The sequence below is a fragment of the Vigna unguiculata genome, chromosome 2, assembly GCF_037176805.1.
Source record: "Vigna unguiculata cultivar grain cowpea cultivar isolate G323 ecotype 2 chromosome 2, ASM3717680v1, whole genome shotgun sequence".
NCBI lineage: Eukaryota > Viridiplantae > Streptophyta > Magnoliopsida > Fabales > Fabaceae > Vigna > Vigna unguiculata.
This window is the reverse complement of record NC_140793.1, coordinates 37,050,212-37,070,325: the sequence shown is the minus strand read 5'-3', so window position 1 is coordinate 37,070,325 and position 20,114 is coordinate 37,050,212. Positions and strand designations below refer to the sequence as shown.

The following is a 20,114-nucleotide window of genomic DNA, read 5'->3' as shown; positions in this document are numbered from 1 at the left end:
TTTTCATTTTCACACCTTATTTCTTAACTCGATCCATGTTACTAAAATATAAAACGATTTTATAATATTTAAATATGTTAGGAAGTAAACTTTGGCTTGTAAAGTAAGATTTGTAATCCACTTTTTAATGCACATCCCTCATGTCGAGATATATACATCTCGTAAATGGGTTTAGAAATTGGTGGTCCGTCATTGGCCAGATAGTGGGTGAAACACCAAGCATGTCCAGAAAATCTCGCTGATACCATGTTAGGAAGTAGTCTTTAAATCTAATTCAACCCCACAAAACTAACTTGTAATGTGAAGTTTGCACCTTACTTATATACTACAAAATTATCTTATTTATAGTCAAGGTGAAACTTCTAACAAAATAATTATAAAATTTATGTTATAAGCTGATTTTTTAAGACCAAATTAGACTTCAAAATTAACAAAATTTTATCTTCTCCATCAATTCTCTTATTTCTCCTCTCATTAATCTATTCCAGCCCAACACATAACATAAAGTTCTCAAAGGTTCAAATATCATTAAAATAGCCTAACACATCACATAAGTTCTCAAAGGTTAAAATATCATTAAAATAGTTAAAATTGACCTTTTTTTAAAAAAAAGTTATTAGTTAATAATATCGTTACAAAAAAATATAAATTGTTTATCATAAATTTAAAATGTAATTCTATTGTTTGTAAATATTTATTGATTATAAGTTTAAATTATAAAATATTTCATACATACAAATATTTATTCATTTAGTTATATAAATAAATATTTCTTTTATTTATTCAACAACTAGAATATAGTATTATAGTGATCATGACAAGATTTTAGTGAGACTTAATATTGAAATTCTTAGTTTATTTTCAAAAGTGACTGTGATAAGTATAAAATATGTTTTACTTTAAAATATAATTGATAAGTCTTATAACTAGTGCTATTTATATTTATAGGTTTTTAATCTAATTTATTTAAACATTATTTAATACTTCTAACAATATTTAAATATAAAATGACAGATCCTTCGATTTCGTTATCTATTCATTGAGATTGAAATGTTAGAAACAAATAAAATAAATAATTACAAATCCAATAGTTATGCATGGTAACGGTAAGACAGGGTGTGGAAATAGTAAAGGCAATTAGATATTTGGATAGGACATACGTGACTCAGTCAATTGGTCCTAACAACAATCATGGCCCAACTGTAAAATATTGAATCCATTGATACTGTGGCCATTTCTTCCTTTACTTCTATAATTTCTATCAATTTTTTATTTCGAAATATATAATTAGAAATACAATTTCTTATATTTTAAATTATACATTTTAAAATATAAAATATAAAATATTTTAAATTATATAATTGTAAAATATAAAATATATTTGGGATAATAATTTCTAGATTATGAAAATTTGTATTTGAAATTATATATTCTCAAATACAAAATATAAAATATATATTTTAGATTACAGCATTCAAAAATATAGAAGTAAATATAAAAATTTATAGATACTGAAAGAATTTTCTGGAAGTTCTGGAAAAAACTGCCCGATATTGTTATGGGAATAATAGCAATACCAAATTGCTATTAAGTCCGAAAATCTATTCAAAGTTCAAAGTTTTGTTTTGTTTTTCTTTTTCTTTTTCTTTTGAATGTCACATGAAATAGACTTCTAAAAATCGATTTCTTAACTCCTTTTTACATTACTTAAACCTATTAGGATCAACCCAAAAATAGATGAAAAAAGAAGAAGAAAGTATTTATATCTGTATTGGTAAGTAAATCATAGTGTAATAATAAAATATAACCATTGAATTTATTTTAACGTGTGTACTATAGTGGACTTTTGCTATAATTTATTTCAAAGGAATATTTTATATTAAATTCGATATAACGAGTAGAATTGTAAAAAAACATGTCATGTCAAAACTTTTTTAATTAATGACACAAAAATGAGCAGGTTGATTTAATCCAATCCAACACAAGTATATGAAATTTAATATAACAATGTGCATCGTTGACTGGTTTTGACAAGTTGTTTACTAATCAAATTGTTAGAACGTAATTATCTAACAATAATGAAATACAGAAAAATGTTGATCAAGTACGATCAATTTGGCTTCAGTGAAAAAATATTATTTTTAAAGATGAGCAGGTAGATGATATTATTGTCACCAACCTTAATGTTAGTTTACAATTATTTTTAGAATTATTTATAAGTTTTTTTCTGTATTTGTCACTGTTAGAATCACTCTTCAACAAATTTTTATAATTATTTATATGTTTTTTTCTAGTATTTGTCACTGTTAGAATCACTATTAGGCCGACAACTGAATCTAAAGAGAAAAAAAAAATGCCACCAACAGTTAATTTAGTTTTAAAGAGTAGAAATCTTGAATAATGGCTCAATTATTTTGTAAATAAAGAATAGTGTAAAAAAAAAGTGTTACTAGAAGTTAAGAACAATCTAGTCATGCTTCTATGATATTCTTATATATAGCTAGAAAGATTTTTTTTTTTGTTACCTTAAAATGTTTTTAGATGTTATTTGACACTCCATTAAAGCATAATACATTTTAGTCTTTGACACTCCAATATTAAAAGTAATTAACTTCTGTGCTAATTAAGAAAATTAGTTATAAACATTTCCTTTTTATAATTACATTTATATACTATAGTTATATAAATTTGATCAGTCATCGTACTCATATTTTATAGGTATTTTAATATTAAAATTATTATATAAATTAAGTTAGGATATTACAGTTCAATAAAATACTTTATCAACCTATATTTTTTAGGTTGAAATACATATTTTTTTTTTTAAAAAAAGGATGATCGTTTCTTGAAGGACAATGGCCCAGATACAGGTAGAGAGGCCCAACATGAATAGGCAGAAGCCCACACGTCTCATCTCTGAGATTGAGGAGACGAAAAGACACTTTACCCAGTGACGGTGGTGGCGGTGAAGATTAGGGTTAGGGTTGCAATTACCTAATTTAGTTGAATGATGGTAAGTAGAAACTGAGGTAGAAATTTACAGGGGAAAGGAGAACGGTAAAGAAAAGTAGTTACTTAACGGAAAGCAGAAAGCAAAAAAGAAGTTAGTTTACATACAATGTGAGAGTCGTGAAATCAGGGAGAAGAGTCACCGTGGGAGTCGCCGTGGTAGCCGCCTCCCAACAGACAGATTTGGTCCCAAATGAGGTCGGGAACAGGGACAACAGAAAGCCGAGGTTGTCTGAGGAGAGCAAAATCCTTGAAATGCTTCATCTCCTTCAAGTCCACCGGCCTCCTCATCTCTCCAACGGCCTTCACGTCCACTGCATCGCCGTCCCACTCGCGGACCACCGAGACAACGCCGACGATACGGCGGGCCTTGGAACCAGAGTGGTAGAAGAAGCAGAGGTCGCCGATGGACATGGACTTCAGATATTTCTGGGCCTGCTTGTTCTTTACCCCATCCCAATTGCTTATGCCTCCGTTCGCCGCCTGGTCCTCCCACGACCACTCCGACGGTTCCGTTTTCAAGAGATACCTCTGCTTCTTCTCTTTTTCCTCCTCTTTCTCTCTCTTTGCCATCTCTCTCTCTCTTCTCACCATTTTCCCCAAATCTCCTCCCGCCTATTTAACCCTACTTTCAAAATCAATCATTTTAAATTACTCATCCAAGATAACACCCAAATTAAAATTAATATGTTAATCCATTCAAAAGATGATGAATAAATAAGAATTGAAAAAGGTTCTATAAAAAAAATATAAAATTGCATTAAATCTTCTTTTTTTTTCTGTAAATTTATGAAATATTATTCATAAAATAAATTTAAATATTGTGTTTAGTTGTATAAATTAATTAACTTTAATTTTAATTCAACTAAAAATATTATTGTAGTTTTTATTATATTACTAGATTAATTTAATTTTTTTATTATAAGGTAATTAAATTTATTATAAGTTGTTTATTATTATTTTTTTTTTTAAACTTTCTTCTTCTCAATCTAAACCTCCGTAACCTTTTCATTTCTAATAAAAAATTAAAGGTGAAGAAGCTCTTCTATTTTTTATTTTCTTTTCCATCTGTAGTGGAATCTAACTCTAGCTTCACCAATTATTTGGTATCTTATCTTATTTCTCTCCATCCTCATTATTACTAACCCCATTGATCAGACATTATTCCCTATCTTCAATTTTGAACTCAGTAGCTAACCACACAAAAAAGAAGTTCCTTTACCATTTAAAAATGATAAATCAGGGTATGATTCTTTAGGTTAAATGAAAGTGTCTTTATGGCATTAGCTTTTAATTTATAGAAAAGGTAACATAAAATCTTTTAAAAATAAACTTACATAGTTATCATGAACATTTTACAAAAATAGTTAATTTAAACATAATCTTTTAAGAAAGAGGGTGACACATTTCACATTGACTTTTTTTAATCTATTATAGCATCTCCATATAATAATGGTTTCAAGTTTGTCTAAAATTACAACCTTAAGTTTGTTAAAAAAAATTCAATAAAGTGAGTGAGATTATAAAATAATAAAATAAAAAAACAGGTTACATATGATACGGCTCCTTGTACTTAATTCAGAGCTTCTCTGGTTTTTTGTCTGCATCTCATTTGGCCTGTTGTGTGTTTTTATCAGACACTGCAAGCAAAGCCAAATGGTAAATTATTTTCTTCATTTATATAGTTTTTATCATCTCATAATCACATTTTCCAATTCCTGTGACTGCTGGCATTTTTCTTTATGATTATGAATCTGGATTTCAGACACATTCATTGCTGTAAAGAATCAGGTTTGGACAAAAAGTAGAGTAATGGTAAGAATGAATTAGATAATAGAGATTCGAAAAGAAACGCGTGCAAGAACCCAACGATTAATGCACTCAATCTCACCATCATTAATTATCATGTCAAAGTTCAGTATTTTCATTACTACATTGTTACAAGAACTTGTACGCAGTGGTGATGAATCATTGCTCCTGCACCAACATGTGTGTTAACTGAAATGATGAAGACAAAAAGATGGTGGTTATCGTTTTTTTATGAGAAAACATGAGGGGGTTGAGCTTCAGATATCAGGCACCCTACACAAAAGGACACTCATTTTCTTAAGGACAACGCAAAATTTGTACCTCAACCAGAAAAGAAGGATTACCAAAGCCCATTTTAAAAGGACGTGAGCTATTGTACAATGGACACACCCACTTTGCCCTCCTTTGAAGGCTAAATTCTCCTTTAACAAGTCAGAAAACAATGTGTTGGAGGCCTAAACCTCTCATTAACTTATCTCACTCATGCTTTGCTTTGGCCAAAGGAATAAAGTAATATGGCCATTACCAAATGCAAGACCCACCCACATGCTCAATTTTATATAATAGTCCAAAAATATTCTGATTCACAAAAGGAAATAGACAGGGACATGACAGAATGATAGAGCCTTCCTCATATACGAAACCAAACTCATAAAGATTGACATAACATCCTGTGCAACACATAAGCCTCAAGAAAGCAAAGCAATCAAGAGATTGCACACACTAAACATGTTGGCACCACCAATTGATTGCTATGTTACCAAGCTTTAGCTTTCTGGTTCCCCGGTCAAATAAACTATTTCCTATGCTTATATTCCTCTTCCCCACTCCACCAACCTCTTGCTTTACTCTCCCACTACCGCTCCTCCCTCCATTGTCAAATACAACCACCTTCAATTACCTTCTATCATTCATATTTCCTACTCACCACTCCTTTCAATGGACACTTCCGACCAACAATCCACAAAACAGCTAAGAGAACACCTCCAACACCACCAAGAGCCTTTTTCGTTGCAGAGCTACCTCATCGAGAGAAGTTACATGTTCAAGAACTTCAGCAGCTCTGAGAGTACCAACATTCACCACCTTTATTCAGCCAAGAATCTGAAATGGTCCATCAAGTATGATTTACACAAGATAAGGAAACGGCTACTGCATGCTACAGGGATACTAAGATCACTACTACACAACTTCATCCCCACAGAAGACAACCAGGAGTTCTCAAACTGGAAAGAAGAGGACAACAGTGATCTGTATTATGTGCATGAATATTTAACAGCACACACTCAGGCAACTCAACAAACAAGTTCACTGAAAACATTGGCCATGTCTCATCATTTTACAAACAATGATGCTCCTCCCCACAAGGTTTTGCCCGCGAATATGTTTCAGACATTCACACTCCCCCAATTAAAAAGATCAGAGGTAAGCAAGGGAAATTCATGCTCTCATCACCTTATTGTTAGTATATAATAATTGTATACATGCAACCACAATTCCATTACCGTCTTTAAGCAAACTCACTCATTAAGCTTAACAGGTTGACGCAGGAACCAAACCATATTGGATGAGCTCAAAGGAGAATAGTAGAGGACCAAAATGGAAAGCACCGTTACCCAATGCAGGTTGGACACTTTCACTAAAACCAGAAGGGGAGAAAAAAGTACTAGCACGTATGCATTGATTTTAATTTTTAACTTGCATTATTTGGGTTGTGATGGAACAGTGTGTCACTTAAAAAGTTCAGAGGAGCAGGTAACAGCTGTTGCAACTTTGTCTCAGAAACTTGTTAGAGACTATGTAAGAAAGCTAGCGGCGAGCTCAAATATTTTGAAATTGAGACGTGCAAAAAAAGACAAACTACAGGATATGGTCGAGACGGCTTCTTTGTGCGGAAGAAACAGAAGGAGCCTGGAAAAGAGGGAGCAGCTACGGTTTGACCATGTAGAAAAAGACAAAGGGTTTCATAAAAATGAAGGTAAAAGTGTGTCAAGCAAAGCAGTTTCAGAAGCTGAGGGGTTGCAGAATATCATACATGAGCATTTTAACGTGTTGGAGAAACAATACAGAGAAGGCAAAAAGATCAGGCACCTGCTGCATGCAGAGTCCTGTGTGATATCAGAAGAGTGGAAAAGCTTCCAAATCGTAAATTTGGAGATATGCATGGAGATAGGAGATTCAATCACGGACGACATTGTAAGCGAAATAATCGATTTATTTTAAGCAGGCCATGCCCATGTAACATGTTCACTGGAACTGTACTTTGCTTGGTTTAGTTTTAGCATCACTCTTGAATCTACTTGCTGTTGCGGTAAATTCACGTTGCAGAATTTAGTTCAAATTACGAATATTTGATGGGTCAACATTAATATAGAAGGAAATACATCACTGATACGGAAGGAAACACATCACTAATAAAACCTGAGTGGAATAAGAAATTGACACATACAAAACATTAAAAGACAAACAAACATAAATAGATTGTTCTTGTTAACTCTTATTTACGAGAAGATTAGAAAATCATTTATTGTTTTTCCTAAAACTCCCAAAAATAGCATATGATTAATTGGATAAACGGTAAACTGTCATTCACTATCATAATTGAAAATTTGAATGGTACATTTGTAAGGTAGAAGGGGGAAAATGACAAGAGGAGGCACCAGGTGGCAGCGTAAGAAGGAGAATGTTATCCGTAACCATAAATAAATAAATAATACGAGGACAGCGCGTGATGTCGTGTCCCACAAAATCCAAAGAAGAGAACAGAGCATGCGGGAAGTGAAGTGTGGGGTCGTCGTGTCTTTCGCTTTCGATTACTCACTTAGCTTCTGCAGACTTCTGGAATGAACTTCGGCATCGTTCACAATCACAAACAGTTCTACTCATACATACCCATCATCACACAAACACAGAAACACAGAAACACGGAAACACAGAGCATTCTTCGTCTCTTCCTTTCCAATGGCAGTGCCAATGGCAACACTTTCTGCTCTTTCCTCCACTGTTCTTCTCAACGCCAACACAAGCACGAACACCGGCAGCAGGACCATCTGCACTTTTCCACTGCATTCCAACATCCACACCCGTCTCTCTTTTTCTTTCTGCTCCAAACGCACTTCCCTCACCTGCACCGGCTCCTCCGTCAAAGACGACCAACAAACTGAATCCTCCACTACTACCACTGTTTCCGTTGCTCCCGAAAACGACGTGGACCATGATTCTGGTTCTCTGTCTGATTCTGATTCCGATTCTGACACCCAACAGGAAATGGACTGGAAGGCCGACGAGGAGTCTAAGAAGTTCATGGGCAACCCCTCCATCGAGGCCGCCATAAAGCTTGAGAAGAAGAGGGCTGATAGAAAGCTCAAGCAACTTGACAGGGAAACCACCAACTCTAACCCCCTTTTGGGCCTTTTCAACACCTTGGTTCGTGACAACTTGCTCAGGGAAAAGGAGAGGCTGCAAAAGGCTGAGGAAACTTTCAAGGCTCTTGATCTTAACCAGGTCACCTCATCACTCACTAATTCGTATCCATTTCATTTGTTGTATTCTTTTTCGATAGTACTATGTTATGCTACTCTACCTGTACATGAAAGATGAGTACCTACTAATTAAATTTAGTTTAATTCGGTTTTATGCAGTTAAAGAGTTGCTTTGGGTTTGACACCTTCTTTGCAACCGATGTTCGAAGATTTGGAGATGGAGGCATTTTCATTGGCAATTTGAGGAAACCCATCGATGAGGTCATTCCCAAGTTGGAGAAAAAGCTCTCTGATGCAGCAGGACGAGATGTCGTGGTCTGGTTCATGGAAGAAAGAGCAAATGACATTACCAAACAAGTAAGTACTATCCCATCGTTTATTTCAATGTTTTTAAATTCTTGGTTTCTTTTTCGAGTTTTGCATTCTAGAGCGTGGACCGTCACTGTTACATGGTGTTAGACATGCTTTAATTGCTAAAGTACTCGATGGATCACTTCAGTCTTGTGAATTAAGCAATGAAAGAAACTTCGGAGGAAAATACTTGGACCTCTCACTGCTCTGAATCATTAACAGTTTGGCACTTATTTCAGTTAATTGCGCACATCATCCGCTCATGTCACAAACAAATCGATTCATTCCATGCATTGATGTGACAATCTATGCTCCTTTACTACCTTTACTATCATCATCGTTCTGGCTTTGCATGTTTTTTTTTTTTTTTTCACTTGCTCGGATCATAAAGAAAATGCTGTAAAGATACTTTGCTAGATGGCCAATTGGTAAAAGTCACGGTGTTGTTTCAGGCTTGTGTGGTGCAACCCAAAGCAGAAATGGATCTCCAATTTGAGTCAACTAAGCTGAGTACTCCTTTGGGCTATTTCAGTGCAATTTTATTAGCTGTTACTACCTTTGGAACAGTTGCTCTGATGAGTGGCTTCTTCCTTAAACCTGATGCCACAGTCGATGACTATCTGGCTAATGTTGTGCCTCTATTTGGTGGCTTCTTATTTATTCTGGGAGTTTCAGAGGTATGTTATATTTCAGAATTTCCACCAAACGTGGTAGTTTATTCCACATTTTATCATGTTCTGATTACGACTTACTATTCCCTTACTGATAATCCTCTAACTAATAAGTAGCTTGCTTATCTTTTTACAAGCAAGAAACTCACGAATAAAGCCTAAAGAAAATTTGAAATAGTTTTATTGCCACATGGCGTTGTTGTTTACTGGATGGAAAGCATTATCTGCAAGAGACATTGTGACAGTAGCTCATTAGTTTCCTCATTTTGATGATTTCATGAGTTAAACTAAACAGACAATCTCCAACACCTGACTGATACATTGGTGTATTCTTTTCATTATGCAGATAACTACCAGGGTAACCGCAGCCCGTTATGGTGTTAAGCTTAGCCCTTCCTTCCTGGTGCCATCGAATTGGACAGGCTGCTTGGGAGTGATGAACAATTATGAATCTCTCCTCCCAAACAAGAAAGCTCTTTTTGACATTCCTGTAGCTCGTACTGCTAGTGCATATTTAACTTCACTACTGCTTGCTATTGCTGCGTTTGTGGCTGATGGAAGCTTTAATGGGGGTGATAATGCATTGTGAGTGCTGCACATGTTACCTTCTCTAGAAGCGCAGCTATCTCTTTCCTATTAATGCTTTTTCTTTGGTCAATAAGAAAAGGAAAGGAAACTTAAATTTAAGTGAACATAATTTGCCAGAACCATAAACTTATGATCTACGCAATAAGCCTAACATGCATTAAGTACTATACATTAAAATTTACAACAATAATAATATGGGGAGCAAGAACAAACAACAGAAATCCTTGTCTGATATTCGCCATGTAAGTTCCATGCATTACAGTACAGCTAACATGCTTGGCGACATTACTTCTCATTATTATTGCTTACTGTTTATTTTCAGGTACATACGGCCTCAATTTTTCTATAACAACCCTTTACTTTCTTTCATCCAATACGTTATTGGACCTTACACAGACGATCTTGGAAATGTATTACCTTATGCCGTGGAAGGTGTTGGAGTTCCTGTTGATCCGCTTGCATTTGCTGGGCTTTTAGGTGGGTTTGTTGAGATTTCTGCCTTTATACCTCCTTTTTGACAATAAACAGTGCAACTCTACATTCTTTGCAACCTAAGATCTAAAATTTATATAATGTCCAGGCCAAGTGGCATTTGTTAAAATTACTTGAGGTCATGAATATGGTAAATTGGATTGTTTTGGTTGAATCAATGGATAGAAATTTGAATTTGATGATTATGCAGGGATGGTGGTGACTTCTTTGAACTTGTTGCCATGTGGGAGGCTAGAAGGAGGACGCATTGCTCAAGCCATGTTTGGCAGAAACACTGCTACTCTCTTATCTTTTGCAACTTCACTGTTACTCGGTATTGGTGGCCTCAGTGGTAGTGTTCTGTGCCTGGCATGGGGATTGTTTGCAACATTTTTTCGGGGTGGAGAGGAAATACCCGCCAAAGACGAGATCACCCCTCTAGGGGAAAGCAGATACGCTTGGGGCATCATCCTTGGCCTCATCTGTTTCCTCACACTTTTCCCCAATGGCGGAGGCACATTCTCCTCTTCATTCCTCAGTGGTCCATTTTTCAGGGGTGACATATAAATGTAATAATTGTATGTAGGTATACGAAATTATGTAGTGTGATTTTCGTTTAACATATTCTCCACAAGATAGAACTGTGTTTCTTTGTCATGTAATCATAATCAAGAATTCAAGATGGCTAATTGTAATTATAGCTGCCATTTAAACTTTGAATTGCAAATCACGAGCTCCCAAACATCATCTTCTTGTTACATTGATGAAAGATTAAATTTTGTTTGAATAATAATAATAAAGTATGATACAAGAATATAGTTGATGACACCAGCCCAGGTGTAAGAAGAAAGTTTTGTACAAGAAATTCTTTACTTTAAACATACTCACTCATATATAAATAGAAGGACAATCACGATAGTGTTAAGGGTGAAGTTAATTATGTCATTCTCTGCAGTGACGGTTAAATCTGGTGGTCTCCCGTTATTTGGTTCTCTTACCCTTAATTCTGACCTTCCTGCATACCCGATTGTCCTCTGCACTCACCATGCTTTCATTCCTGGTCAACGCGTCTCCAACTTCTCTCTATTTAAGGTTCATTTTTCATCAATTCCATTTCCCTTTTCGTTCTGTTCTTTTGTGATTACAGTCCAATTTGTTTCAGAGTCGCAGGACTTTGGTCCATGATCCTCGCAAGTGGATGCATCCAGTAAGCGACGACGAGGACGATGAAAACGATGAGGATCGGAGTCTGGATCTACTGGTGAGGTTCGTTCAGAATGTCTTCAAGAAGGTGTCAAAGAGAGCAAGGAAAGCAGTTCGATCCGTTCTCCCTTTCCCCATCTCCACCCATTTGGTTAGGCTGCTTAATTTCTTCTTCTGCCAATTCTATCGCGATTCTGCAACTCCGGATTTTTTATCGGGGATGAAATTTAACCTCTTTTTTAGTACAGGTCGGATTTTCTGTGAATGGGACACTGTTTCTGACCTTCCTGTGGATTTTGAAGGCGTTTCTTCAGGTACCGTTTTCGTTTATTTATAATGGGCATTAACATTGTTAAGATCATTACTGAATCCCATTTCTAGAATTTTGTTGTCTTCTAACTTTTTGGGTATTTAACGATGATTGTGGACAACTGCATTCTTTTAGATATGGGATTTTGACATTCTATACGATACCATTTAGTGATTTCAATCTGTTTAGCTAAGTTTTTTGTTAGGTTACTGCTATGCAAAGCAGCATAGAACATGAGAACTCACTAATGATGGGATCCAGGTACAGAGGGGTTGTCCTAGTTCACGGGGTTCGTCTAGGTAGGGTCTTGTGCAGCCTTTTGCCCCTGGGGAAAGGGTGTTTCTGTGATTAAAACCAATGACATGGTCTTAAAGTGACAAGACCACTCTTTGCAAATGACTGGAGTCAAATGAACCATGTCCTGTTTTGGAACAGATTTCTTTCTAGGGAAAATGACTAGGCGCGTAGGTGGGACACCTATGGTTCAGATATATCTGCAAAATTGATGTCAAAATGTAGGTTATGTATGCAGTTGTTTGATCCATTTACTTGCATAATCTTTGTTTAAATTTCAACATCTAAAACTACTAATTTTAATTCATACACATGTTTTTAATCTTTTTTGGACTGTGTAAAGACTAAAACGAGCTAAAAGAAGTGTATGGTTAAGGAGTAAAGCGAGTAATTTGTAAGTGTGTAGATTAAAACATAAAAAATGTTGAATAAGTAATTAAACTTCCTTACAATATAAGGGTGATGATTTTTCCATTTGATATTTGGCATGGACCAGAAAGTGAAAAATAGATGCATTCTCGTTGTGAACTCTCAAGCTTTTGCCTTTGCAGTATCCCTTAAACATTTTGGTACTGATGTATAATTCAACGCAGGTGTTATGCACGCTTGGAAGTGTAGTGTTTGTAAGCATCTTATTAATCCGTGGGATATGGTCTGGTGTTAGCTTTTTGCAACAAAGCCGACACCAAAAAATGGATCAACTAGATATGCGCAATGCTTGGAATAATGGTGCACAGCCCGTGACTTGAACAGTTCAATTTACTCATTTTGACATGAACAAACAAGTCACGATTAAGACTAGAGAAAACTTTACACTGGTACTGGAAGCTTACATTGCTGCAATTCTTATTTGGCAGAGAATAAAGAACACAGGAAGCTGCTGCGCTGTCATTGCCAGTATTGTCCAAATTCATAGATACATGTGTGGATGATTTCATATTATAACAGAAGTTGTAACTTACCTGTAAACTACCATCGACACCTTTGGAATTTGCTGCACATGCTATAGCCTTTGAAATACTTGTCATTGCCAGTATTGTCCAAATTCATAGATACATGTGTGGATGATTTCATATTATAACAGAAGTTGTAACTTACCTGTAAACTACCATCGACACCTTTGGAATTTGCTGCACATGCTATAGAATGAAAGTATCCTGTTGCAGCAGCAACAACAAATTGTGCTGCAACATCAGTGAAACCTCTTAAAGTGTACTGAGACATCATTGCTGTGTTGAATAATGCCCATTTATGCCAAGCTTTCCCCCATTTATTTGCTTACCGAGTAGCTTAATAAAGACATATAATACCTGAAGCCTAATAAATGCTTCTCTGCGCTTTGAATCCTCTCCAAGAGACCACTGGTACTTCAAGTATGCCAGCATTACTTGAAGATGGCCATTTTCAGGAGACTTTTCAGGGTCATACTGATAGAATCATAGAATGAACTATCCTTATTTAACAAATTTAGTGGTTCTGGTCCCTGAAGAGTAATGATGTATTATCATTTCTTTACAAAGATAAGATCTCCTTTTCAAATTATATTTTAGAGAGAGACGAGAAGAAGAAAACAATATACAACCAATTTCTATTAATTTATTTCACAAATCGACAATCATGTCGGGTCCTAGAATACAATTATTGTCATTATTCATTTCTAAGGAAGAAATGGATCTATGACTTTTTTAATTGATTAAAACAAATCTCAGCAAAGATTTGATCTCTTTTTTGGTTGAGACCCTTTTTCTATATACAGATAAACATATATGATGAGGTCAATGGTCTGAAAATAATTATTGATGACCATATCCTACACTAGGCTATACCAATGTATGCATATGTATATTTTTGGTATATCATTAGCAAAGGTGGTATTGAGCTTAAGTAGAAACAATAGTTAAGTAATTCAGGTCTCCACTACTGTTTTTGTCATTGTGGGTCCAAGAGTCGACGATTGAAGACTATAGCCGCATCCTTATCTCCACGCCCACTACAGTTCACAACCACTTTAGTACCATCGCTGAGTGTGGGAGCCAATTTTTCTAAGATACCCAATGCATGTGCTGCCTCCAGGGATGGAAATATGCCCTCTAATTTGCATAGTTTTTGGTAAGCTGCACATTATGTCAGTGGATTAGTAATTCGTATAATGTTTTTCATAACTCAAATGGTAACAAATGTTTTTGGCCAAAGTAGTACCATCAAGAGCTTCTTCGTCAGTTGCAGCACAAAATTCAGCTCTCCCACTTTCTTTAAGAAAGCTCAACTCTGGACCAACTCCTGGATATTCCATTCTGCAAGTTCGTATCAAATATGTGGGTTAGTAAGCTTTTAAGGTTAATGTTTGTGACGTGGGAAAGATATCAAATACTAAATAACCCTAATATTTTAATCACTGACCCAGCGGCAATGGAATGTGGATGGATAATTTGGCCATGTTCGTCCTGTAGTAAATAGCTGATGGCCCCATGATACACACCCACTTCTCCTTTGCTCAACGTTGAAGAATGTTTACCACTCTCAAGTCCCAGACCTCCACCTTCAACTCCAATCAACCTTACATCTTCATCATCAACAAACTCATGAAACAGACCCAAAGCGTTTGACCCTGTCCCCACGCAAGCCACCAGAACATCTGGCTTCCCTCCCCACTTTTCCAATGCCTGCGTCCTCGTTTCTTTCCCTATCACCGACTGAAACTCCCGAACCATGCTCGGGCATGGGTGTGGTCCCACCGCCGAACCCGTCAAATGGTATTTATTTTCCAAATCCCCCACCCAACACCGAAACGCATCCGATGCTGCATCTCTGAACCCTCCATCAACTGCTTCAACCTACGCATCCACAAACTGATTACTAATTGCTTCTTTTCACACGCTCGTGTTTGGTAAAAAACAGAGAAAATGGTTTATACCTGAGCTCCTAGCAGCTTCATCAACCGCACGTTTGAATACTGTCTTTCGATGTCTTTGGCTGCCATGAAAACAGTGCACTCCAAAGCAAGTTTTGCGCATGCTGCTGCTGTGGCAAGGCCATGGTGTCCAGAACCAGTGGCGGTGACCACGCTTTTGCATCCCATGCGTTTAGCAATCATGGCTTGCGCAAGAGCGTTGTTCATCTTGTGAGAGCCACCGTGGTTGAGATCCTCTCTCTTTAAGTATATATCAGGCCCCGTCCCATTGTTTCTGCTCTTATAATACTCCGACAATCGTTTGGCGTGATACAGAGGTGTCTCTCTGCCAGCATAGTCTCTTAACGCCTCCGCCAGCTCTGCCTGTGGGAGCAACCATTAAAGGTTAAATTAAAGGCTTTCAATTGTTCTATATATATATAAACATTAAGCTATTATAGTATAAGAGTGAATTTGATGAATTCGGGTAATTAATTAACCTGAAAAGCATCGTCGGCCATGACTTTTTTGAACTCAGCTTCAAGCTGGCTCAAACAGGCTACAATCGTTTCAGGTACAAATTTGCCTCCAAACCTACCGAACTTTCCCGAAGTAGAAATGGGAAGTTCCTTCTTCTGGGCAGTTTCGAAAGGGTTTTTGTCCATTGAGGGTGTTGGAGGGGGGACGTAGGTAACGCTCAACTGAGGGAGCTTAGTTTGGTGAGTGACGAGAGCTTGAGCCACCACAGAAGCAGCGCGCTCTTTCTGATCTATGAACTTGCTACTTCTGGAATGGCACCTGATGAGTGTTCCTTGCAGTTTACAAGCCATAAGAATTGTATGGTGTTTCTGTGTGAGTGAGGAGGAAGATAGAGAATTCTGTTTGCTTGCAATTGCAACAATGGCTCTTCACAGGCTATATTTATAGTGTGCATGGGTCATGTCACCGCGTTCACTTTTTAACATTACAATTTCAACACGGACTTTAAATATTGAAAGTGGAATTACTATTTTTCTTGAAAACAAAATATTTGGACACATAAATATTTTAAACGTGTTTCAACACGATAATTGCTTTTTTCATTTTATTTTTTCATATTTTTCTATCCGGGAATACAGAGAAAGTTCAAATCTCAACTCCACGAAACACTTATCCTCATTCACATCCTACTTACTCTAAATTTGTACCACTCCCTTTAATTTGAATGAAAATTATCTTTTTTTAAGTAAGAGACCTCTTTTGAGAATAATACTGTAATTAAAAAATAAATAACGAGTGTAAACTGATTATGGAAAAAACAAACAATGTAAATTGTTTTAAAATTAACAATGGGATCCCATTTAATAACATGTAAAAGATATTTTTTAACAGATATATTGACGAAAAATAAAAACAAATTTATTTTTAAAATTAATAAAAAGCGACGAAGATGAAAACATTATAATATAATATGTTGCTCATTATATAAAAATAAATTGAAAGTCTGTCAAAACTTTCTAAATCAAATATATATTAATAAGGTAAAAAATAAATATTTTACGAATAATATAATTATTTATATTAAAAAAATTAATTGATAAATTTAATGATGATTCAATTATTATAAGTTCAACAATATAAATAATATAAATAATGATAGACATTTTTTTATATATATTTAATTTCTCCGATGATTATAAATATATTAAATTATATATTATTTTTTAAATTAATCATAGCAATATAAAATATATAAATTTTGCGTATATTATTTTTTCTCTTCCTTCTTTCATAAAAATCCGTCGTTGATTCTTGCTGTATGTTAAACTCATCTGTTTATTCATCACCCACCCACTCATTCATATATACTATGAAAATTTAATTAATTACAAAATGTATTAGTGGGTGGTAAAGCGTGCCACAATAATAAGTCTTTCAAAATTTAAGCGCATCTGTTTCAAATTTTAAGTCTGTCAATTAATTTTGGTATAATCTTTTTAGTATGTTAAATTAGTAGGTAAGAGACAAGTAAAAGTTGACCTGTTAGATTATTTTTGATTAAAAATTAAAAAAATAATTTACAAAATAATTTTATATTGTATATTTTAATAATATAAATGTATAATAATATTATAACTTAAAGTATTACTTTTATAAATTAAAGTTTAATTATTAACCACTAATGTACACAGGCACTGTCGCGCCTGTGTGTACGCATTTGTTAAATATACGGGTGATATTATGTTAATAGGTGATGATAATGTATTGTTATTAAGTGAATATGTAAAATAAAATCATATTTATTAAAAATAAAGTAAAATATACAAAAAAACATGAGAGAATAAAAAAGTAATCGATAGCGATGGAGCTAATTGTTGTTTCTTGTTCCAATTGTTGTTGTTTCAATTAGCTCTATCACTATCCAATAAATGAAGCAAAAGAGAATAGTAGATATACACGATTTTATAAAAAAATTTATAAAAGTAACGTTCAATTTTCAAAAATTCAATAAATAATTATATGTAAAGGGTAAAATTGGTATTTAAAAATGTGAACACAAAAAAAGAAAATTCTTGTCATAGATATATAAAATAAATTTATATTTATTGAAAATAAAGTGAAATGAATAGAAAAATTAATTGTTGATAAATAAAAAAAAAGAAAAAAAGATGAACAATTTTATTGAAAATAAGAAAAATAATCGTTAATTTTAAAAAATGTAATAAATAATTATATTGTAAATGGTAAAATTGACATTATGAAAAGTGGACACAAAAAAAATCTCTTTATATATTGATATAAATTATTACTAATTATATGAAAAATAATATAATACACAAATATAATAATGATTGTAATTTATTTAATTAGAGAGTTTAATTGATTAACTAAAACTTTAAAAAGTACTTATATAATTAAATATATTTATAATATTTATATTTAAATAAATAAATAATTAAATTTTGAAATTAAAAAAAATAACGGACAAGACTCACCCATTTTACCATCGTCTTAAAGTATATTCAATCAATTCCAGCTAATTAGTTTCGTAAATGGTTAATAATTCATTTACCATGTTCAAATTTTATTCATTCTTAGTTAACTAAATTCACTCGACAATTCTTTTAAATTAAAACTCCTCTTAAAAAATGTAACTTTAGTCTTTTAGTCTAACTCGTCTTTAATTAAGATATGTTAGGTTGAACTTTATTTGAAAGTTTATTTATATTTATAATTTATAAAAAAACTGCATATAATTTATTGAAATAATAAACTAATAGTCATAAATAAAAAGCTGGTATGATATTTTTAAACAAAACAAAAATAGTATATGAGAGTTAACAGAAGAAGAAGAATGAAATAGTGTCCACAAAAATATTCCATCTCTATTGATTTGACTCATGCCTGACTAACCTAACATTAATAATTATGTTGTTCATTTCATGGTGACCAACCAGTTACCAACAAAAGCTTCTGATATTTATATGGTTTACTCAATTTAGTTTATTTATTTTTCATTGTAATTTATGTTGCTCCATTCGGTGTCTGTCTGATTTTTATTTTTTTTTCTATGCGTGGAACCGATATTTTTGGAAAATCGTTTAAGCTGTGTTTAATAGACACACAAAAATAAACTAAGGGAAATAAAAAGGAAAACGATGCTCAATTATATTATGTGACATCATATTCAAACTATTAACCCATTTAAAAGTAAAAAAAACTCCAACATTACATTGGAGAGTCTAACTCGATTTAGAGTTATAAAGAATTCGAAATTGAAATCTGATTTCATCTTAATTTTTGTTTTAAAATTTTATAAATAAATGAATATAGTGTTTTTAATTTAATTGTATTAAATATTGTTAATATGTTATCAAAACGTTATAGGATGGTGTTTTAATTATTTACATAATCTTGATATATTTCAACTCAAATGTCAACTAAAAATATCGAACAAGTTCATAAAAATTAACGTTATTAGTTAAAAGGACATATCCATTAATATTTAGAGTATAGGAATCAAAATATTTCAAGCTATTTTTCTCATATTTTTCTAATCAAGTTATTTGTTTTCATTATGTTGATTTCTGTTTTTGCTTTATAGTAAATTCTAAACTTTTTTTTCTTTAAACTACAAATATTTTGTTATTTTCAACCTTTATCGGTATCTAACCAATTAATTTAGACTATGTTAATCCATGTGGATACGATATCTAAACCCATTCATCTTATTACTTTACGATTTGATACACTTATCAATAATTTTGTAACATTTACATTTGCTTTATGCATTATTTGTACCCCAAATTTATAAGGGAGTGAATTGTGATATGTTTGAAATATATTTTTCATTTTCACTATCTATATTCAAACTATCTTACTAAAATTTATCTTTGACTTCATCATTTATTTTATATTATTATTAAAATATGTTATAATTTATTATTAAAAATGTTGGAAAATATATATGTTTCTTACAAATATATGTTGTATAAGAGATTAGTTTTTCTTGTTTTTGTTTGATTAATGATGTTGTTTATGTTTTTTGTTTTAGGATGTTGATAGTTAATACTCTTTAAAGAGTGACATTCTTCTACTATTGTTCAGTATAGAGATTTTTTAAATTTGAGAGAAAAAAAAATAAGAACCATTAAAAGATAAGTTATTTGTCTCATTTTCTTAATAAAACAATAACGAAAAGAGAATATGTTGTTCTCACTAGTTGAACCATTTATTCTAGGTGTCAATTTTGAAAACATAATATTTCATTACGACATTCCTTAAATAAAAAAAATACTGATATTTTGATATCAGTATTTTATACTCCTCGTTACTATTTATTAAATACACCAATTAATTTATGTTAAAGCCATTTTACTTTTATAAAAATTATTAAATAATTCAAATAACTTTTTTCATGAACAAAATTTTCAATGCAAAGAGAAAGGGATTGAAACCCACTTTACAAAGCTAACAAGAGAATCGTAAACCTCAATTCTAAATTTCTTCATTTTCCTCCACAAAAATAGAATCCTTTCAAATTTAATTTATGATGC

At 33.3% G+C, this 20,114-nt stretch overlaps 5 protein-coding genes across 5 annotated transcripts; 3 read left to right on the top strand and 2 right to left on the bottom strand.

The window, feature by feature from the left end:
* Positions 1-2,766: 2,766 nt before the first annotated feature.
* Positions 2,767-3,643, bottom strand: LOC114174009 (thymocyte nuclear-like protein). Its single transcript, XM_028058731.2, has 2 exons — positions 3,118-3,643; positions 2,767-2,994 (listed from the first exon to the last, which is right to left on the bottom strand). The coding sequence occupies exon 1, from the start codon at positions 3,601-3,603 to the stop codon at positions 3,136-3,138; it is 468 nt and encodes a 155-aa protein (XP_027914532.1). The 5' UTR covers positions 3,604-3,643; the 3' UTR covers positions 2,767-2,994; positions 3,118-3,135.
* Positions 3,644-5,528: 1,885 nt separating this feature from the next.
* On the top strand, positions 5,529-7,157 carry LOC114174700 (uncharacterized). The gene is made up of 3 exons (XM_028059526.2): positions 5,529-6,243; positions 6,359-6,443; positions 6,545-7,157. The coding sequence occupies exons 1-3, from the start codon at positions 5,758-5,760 to the stop codon at positions 7,039-7,041; spliced, it is 1,068 nt and encodes a 355-aa protein (XP_027915327.1). The 5' UTR covers positions 5,529-5,757; the 3' UTR covers positions 7,042-7,157.
* Positions 7,158-7,609: 452 nt separating this feature from the next.
* On the top strand, positions 7,610-11,139 carry EGY3 (ethylene-dependent gravitropism-deficient and yellow-green-like 3). Its single transcript, XM_028059130.2, has 6 exons — positions 7,610-8,322; positions 8,460-8,657; positions 9,104-9,328; positions 9,669-9,907; positions 10,233-10,387; positions 10,593-11,139. The coding sequence occupies exons 1-6, from the start codon at positions 7,780-7,782 to the stop codon at positions 10,946-10,948; spliced, it is 1,716 nt and encodes a 571-aa protein (XP_027914931.2). The 5' UTR covers positions 7,610-7,779; the 3' UTR covers positions 10,949-11,139.
* Positions 11,140-11,177: 38 nt separating this feature from the next.
* LOC114174306 (ATP phosphoribosyltransferase regulatory subunit) lies at positions 11,178-13,398 on the top strand. Its single transcript, XM_028059131.2, has 4 exons — positions 11,178-11,473; positions 11,544-11,735; positions 11,833-11,898; positions 12,782-13,398. Exons 1-4 carry the CDS (start codon positions 11,321-11,323, stop codon positions 12,935-12,937), a joined length of 567 nt encoding a protein of 188 aa, XP_027914932.1. The 5' UTR covers positions 11,178-11,320; the 3' UTR covers positions 12,938-13,398.
* A 366-nt stretch (positions 13,399-13,764) lies between these two features.
* On the bottom strand, positions 13,765-15,968 carry LOC114174653 (tryptophan synthase beta chain 1-like). Its single transcript, XM_028059481.2, has 5 exons — positions 15,579-15,968; positions 15,103-15,462; positions 14,589-15,022; positions 14,388-14,482; positions 13,765-14,302 (listed from the first exon to the last, which is right to left on the bottom strand). The coding sequence occupies exons 1-5, from the start codon at positions 15,906-15,908 to the stop codon at positions 14,118-14,120; spliced, it is 1,404 nt and encodes a 467-aa protein (XP_027915282.2). The 5' UTR covers positions 15,909-15,968; the 3' UTR covers positions 13,765-14,117.
* Between the last annotated feature and the right edge of the window lie 4,146 nt (positions 15,969-20,114).

Excerpts from the sequence above, each read along its gene's own strand:
- LOC114174009 (XM_028058731.2), bottom strand. The coding sequence starts at position 3,603 with ATGGTGAGAAGAGAGAGAGAGATGGCAAAGAGAGAGAAAGAGGAGGAA.
- LOC114174700 (XM_028059526.2), top strand. The coding sequence starts at position 5,758 with ATGGACACTTCCGACCAACAATCCACAAAACAGCTAAGAGAACACCTC. Across the intron at positions 6,244-6,358 it reads CCCAATTAAAAAGATCAGAG|GTTGACGCAGGAACCAAACC; the intron begins GTAAGCAAGGGA and ends TAAGCTTAACAG. Across the intron at positions 6,444-6,544 it reads AGCACCGTTACCCAATGCAG|TGTGTCACTTAAAAAGTTCA; the intron begins GTTGGACACTTT and ends GTGATGGAACAG.
- EGY3 (XM_028059130.2), top strand. The coding sequence starts at position 7,780 with ATGGCAGTGCCAATGGCAACACTTTCTGCTCTTTCCTCCACTGTTCTT. Across the intron at positions 8,323-8,459 it reads AGGCTCTTGATCTTAACCAG|TTAAAGAGTTGCTTTGGGTT; the intron begins GTCACCTCATCA and ends GGTTTTATGCAG. Across the intron at positions 8,658-9,103 it reads CAAATGACATTACCAAACAA|GCTTGTGTGGTGCAACCCAA; the intron begins GTAAGTACTATC and ends GTGTTGTTTCAG.
- LOC114174306 (XM_028059131.2), top strand. The coding sequence starts at position 11,321 with ATGTCATTCTCTGCAGTGACGGTTAAATCTGGTGGTCTCCCGTTATTT. Across the intron at positions 11,474-11,543 it reads CCAACTTCTCTCTATTTAAG|AGTCGCAGGACTTTGGTCCA; the intron begins GTTCATTTTTCA and ends AATTTGTTTCAG. Across the intron at positions 11,736-11,832 it reads TCCCCATCTCCACCCATTTG|GTCGGATTTTCTGTGAATGG; the intron begins GTTAGGCTGCTT and ends TTTTTAGTACAG.
- LOC114174653 (XM_028059481.2), bottom strand. The coding sequence starts at position 15,908 with ATGGCTTGTAAACTGCAAGGAACACTCATCAGGTGCCATTCCAGAAGT. Across the intron at positions 15,023-15,102 it reads TGAAGCTGCTAGGAGCTCAG|GTTGAAGCAGTTGATGGAGG; the intron begins GTATAAACCATT and ends GTGGATGCGTAG. Across the intron at positions 14,483-14,588 it reads CCACATTCCATTGCCGCTGG|AATGGAATATCCAGGAGTTG; the intron begins GTCAGTGATTAA and ends ACGAACTTGCAG.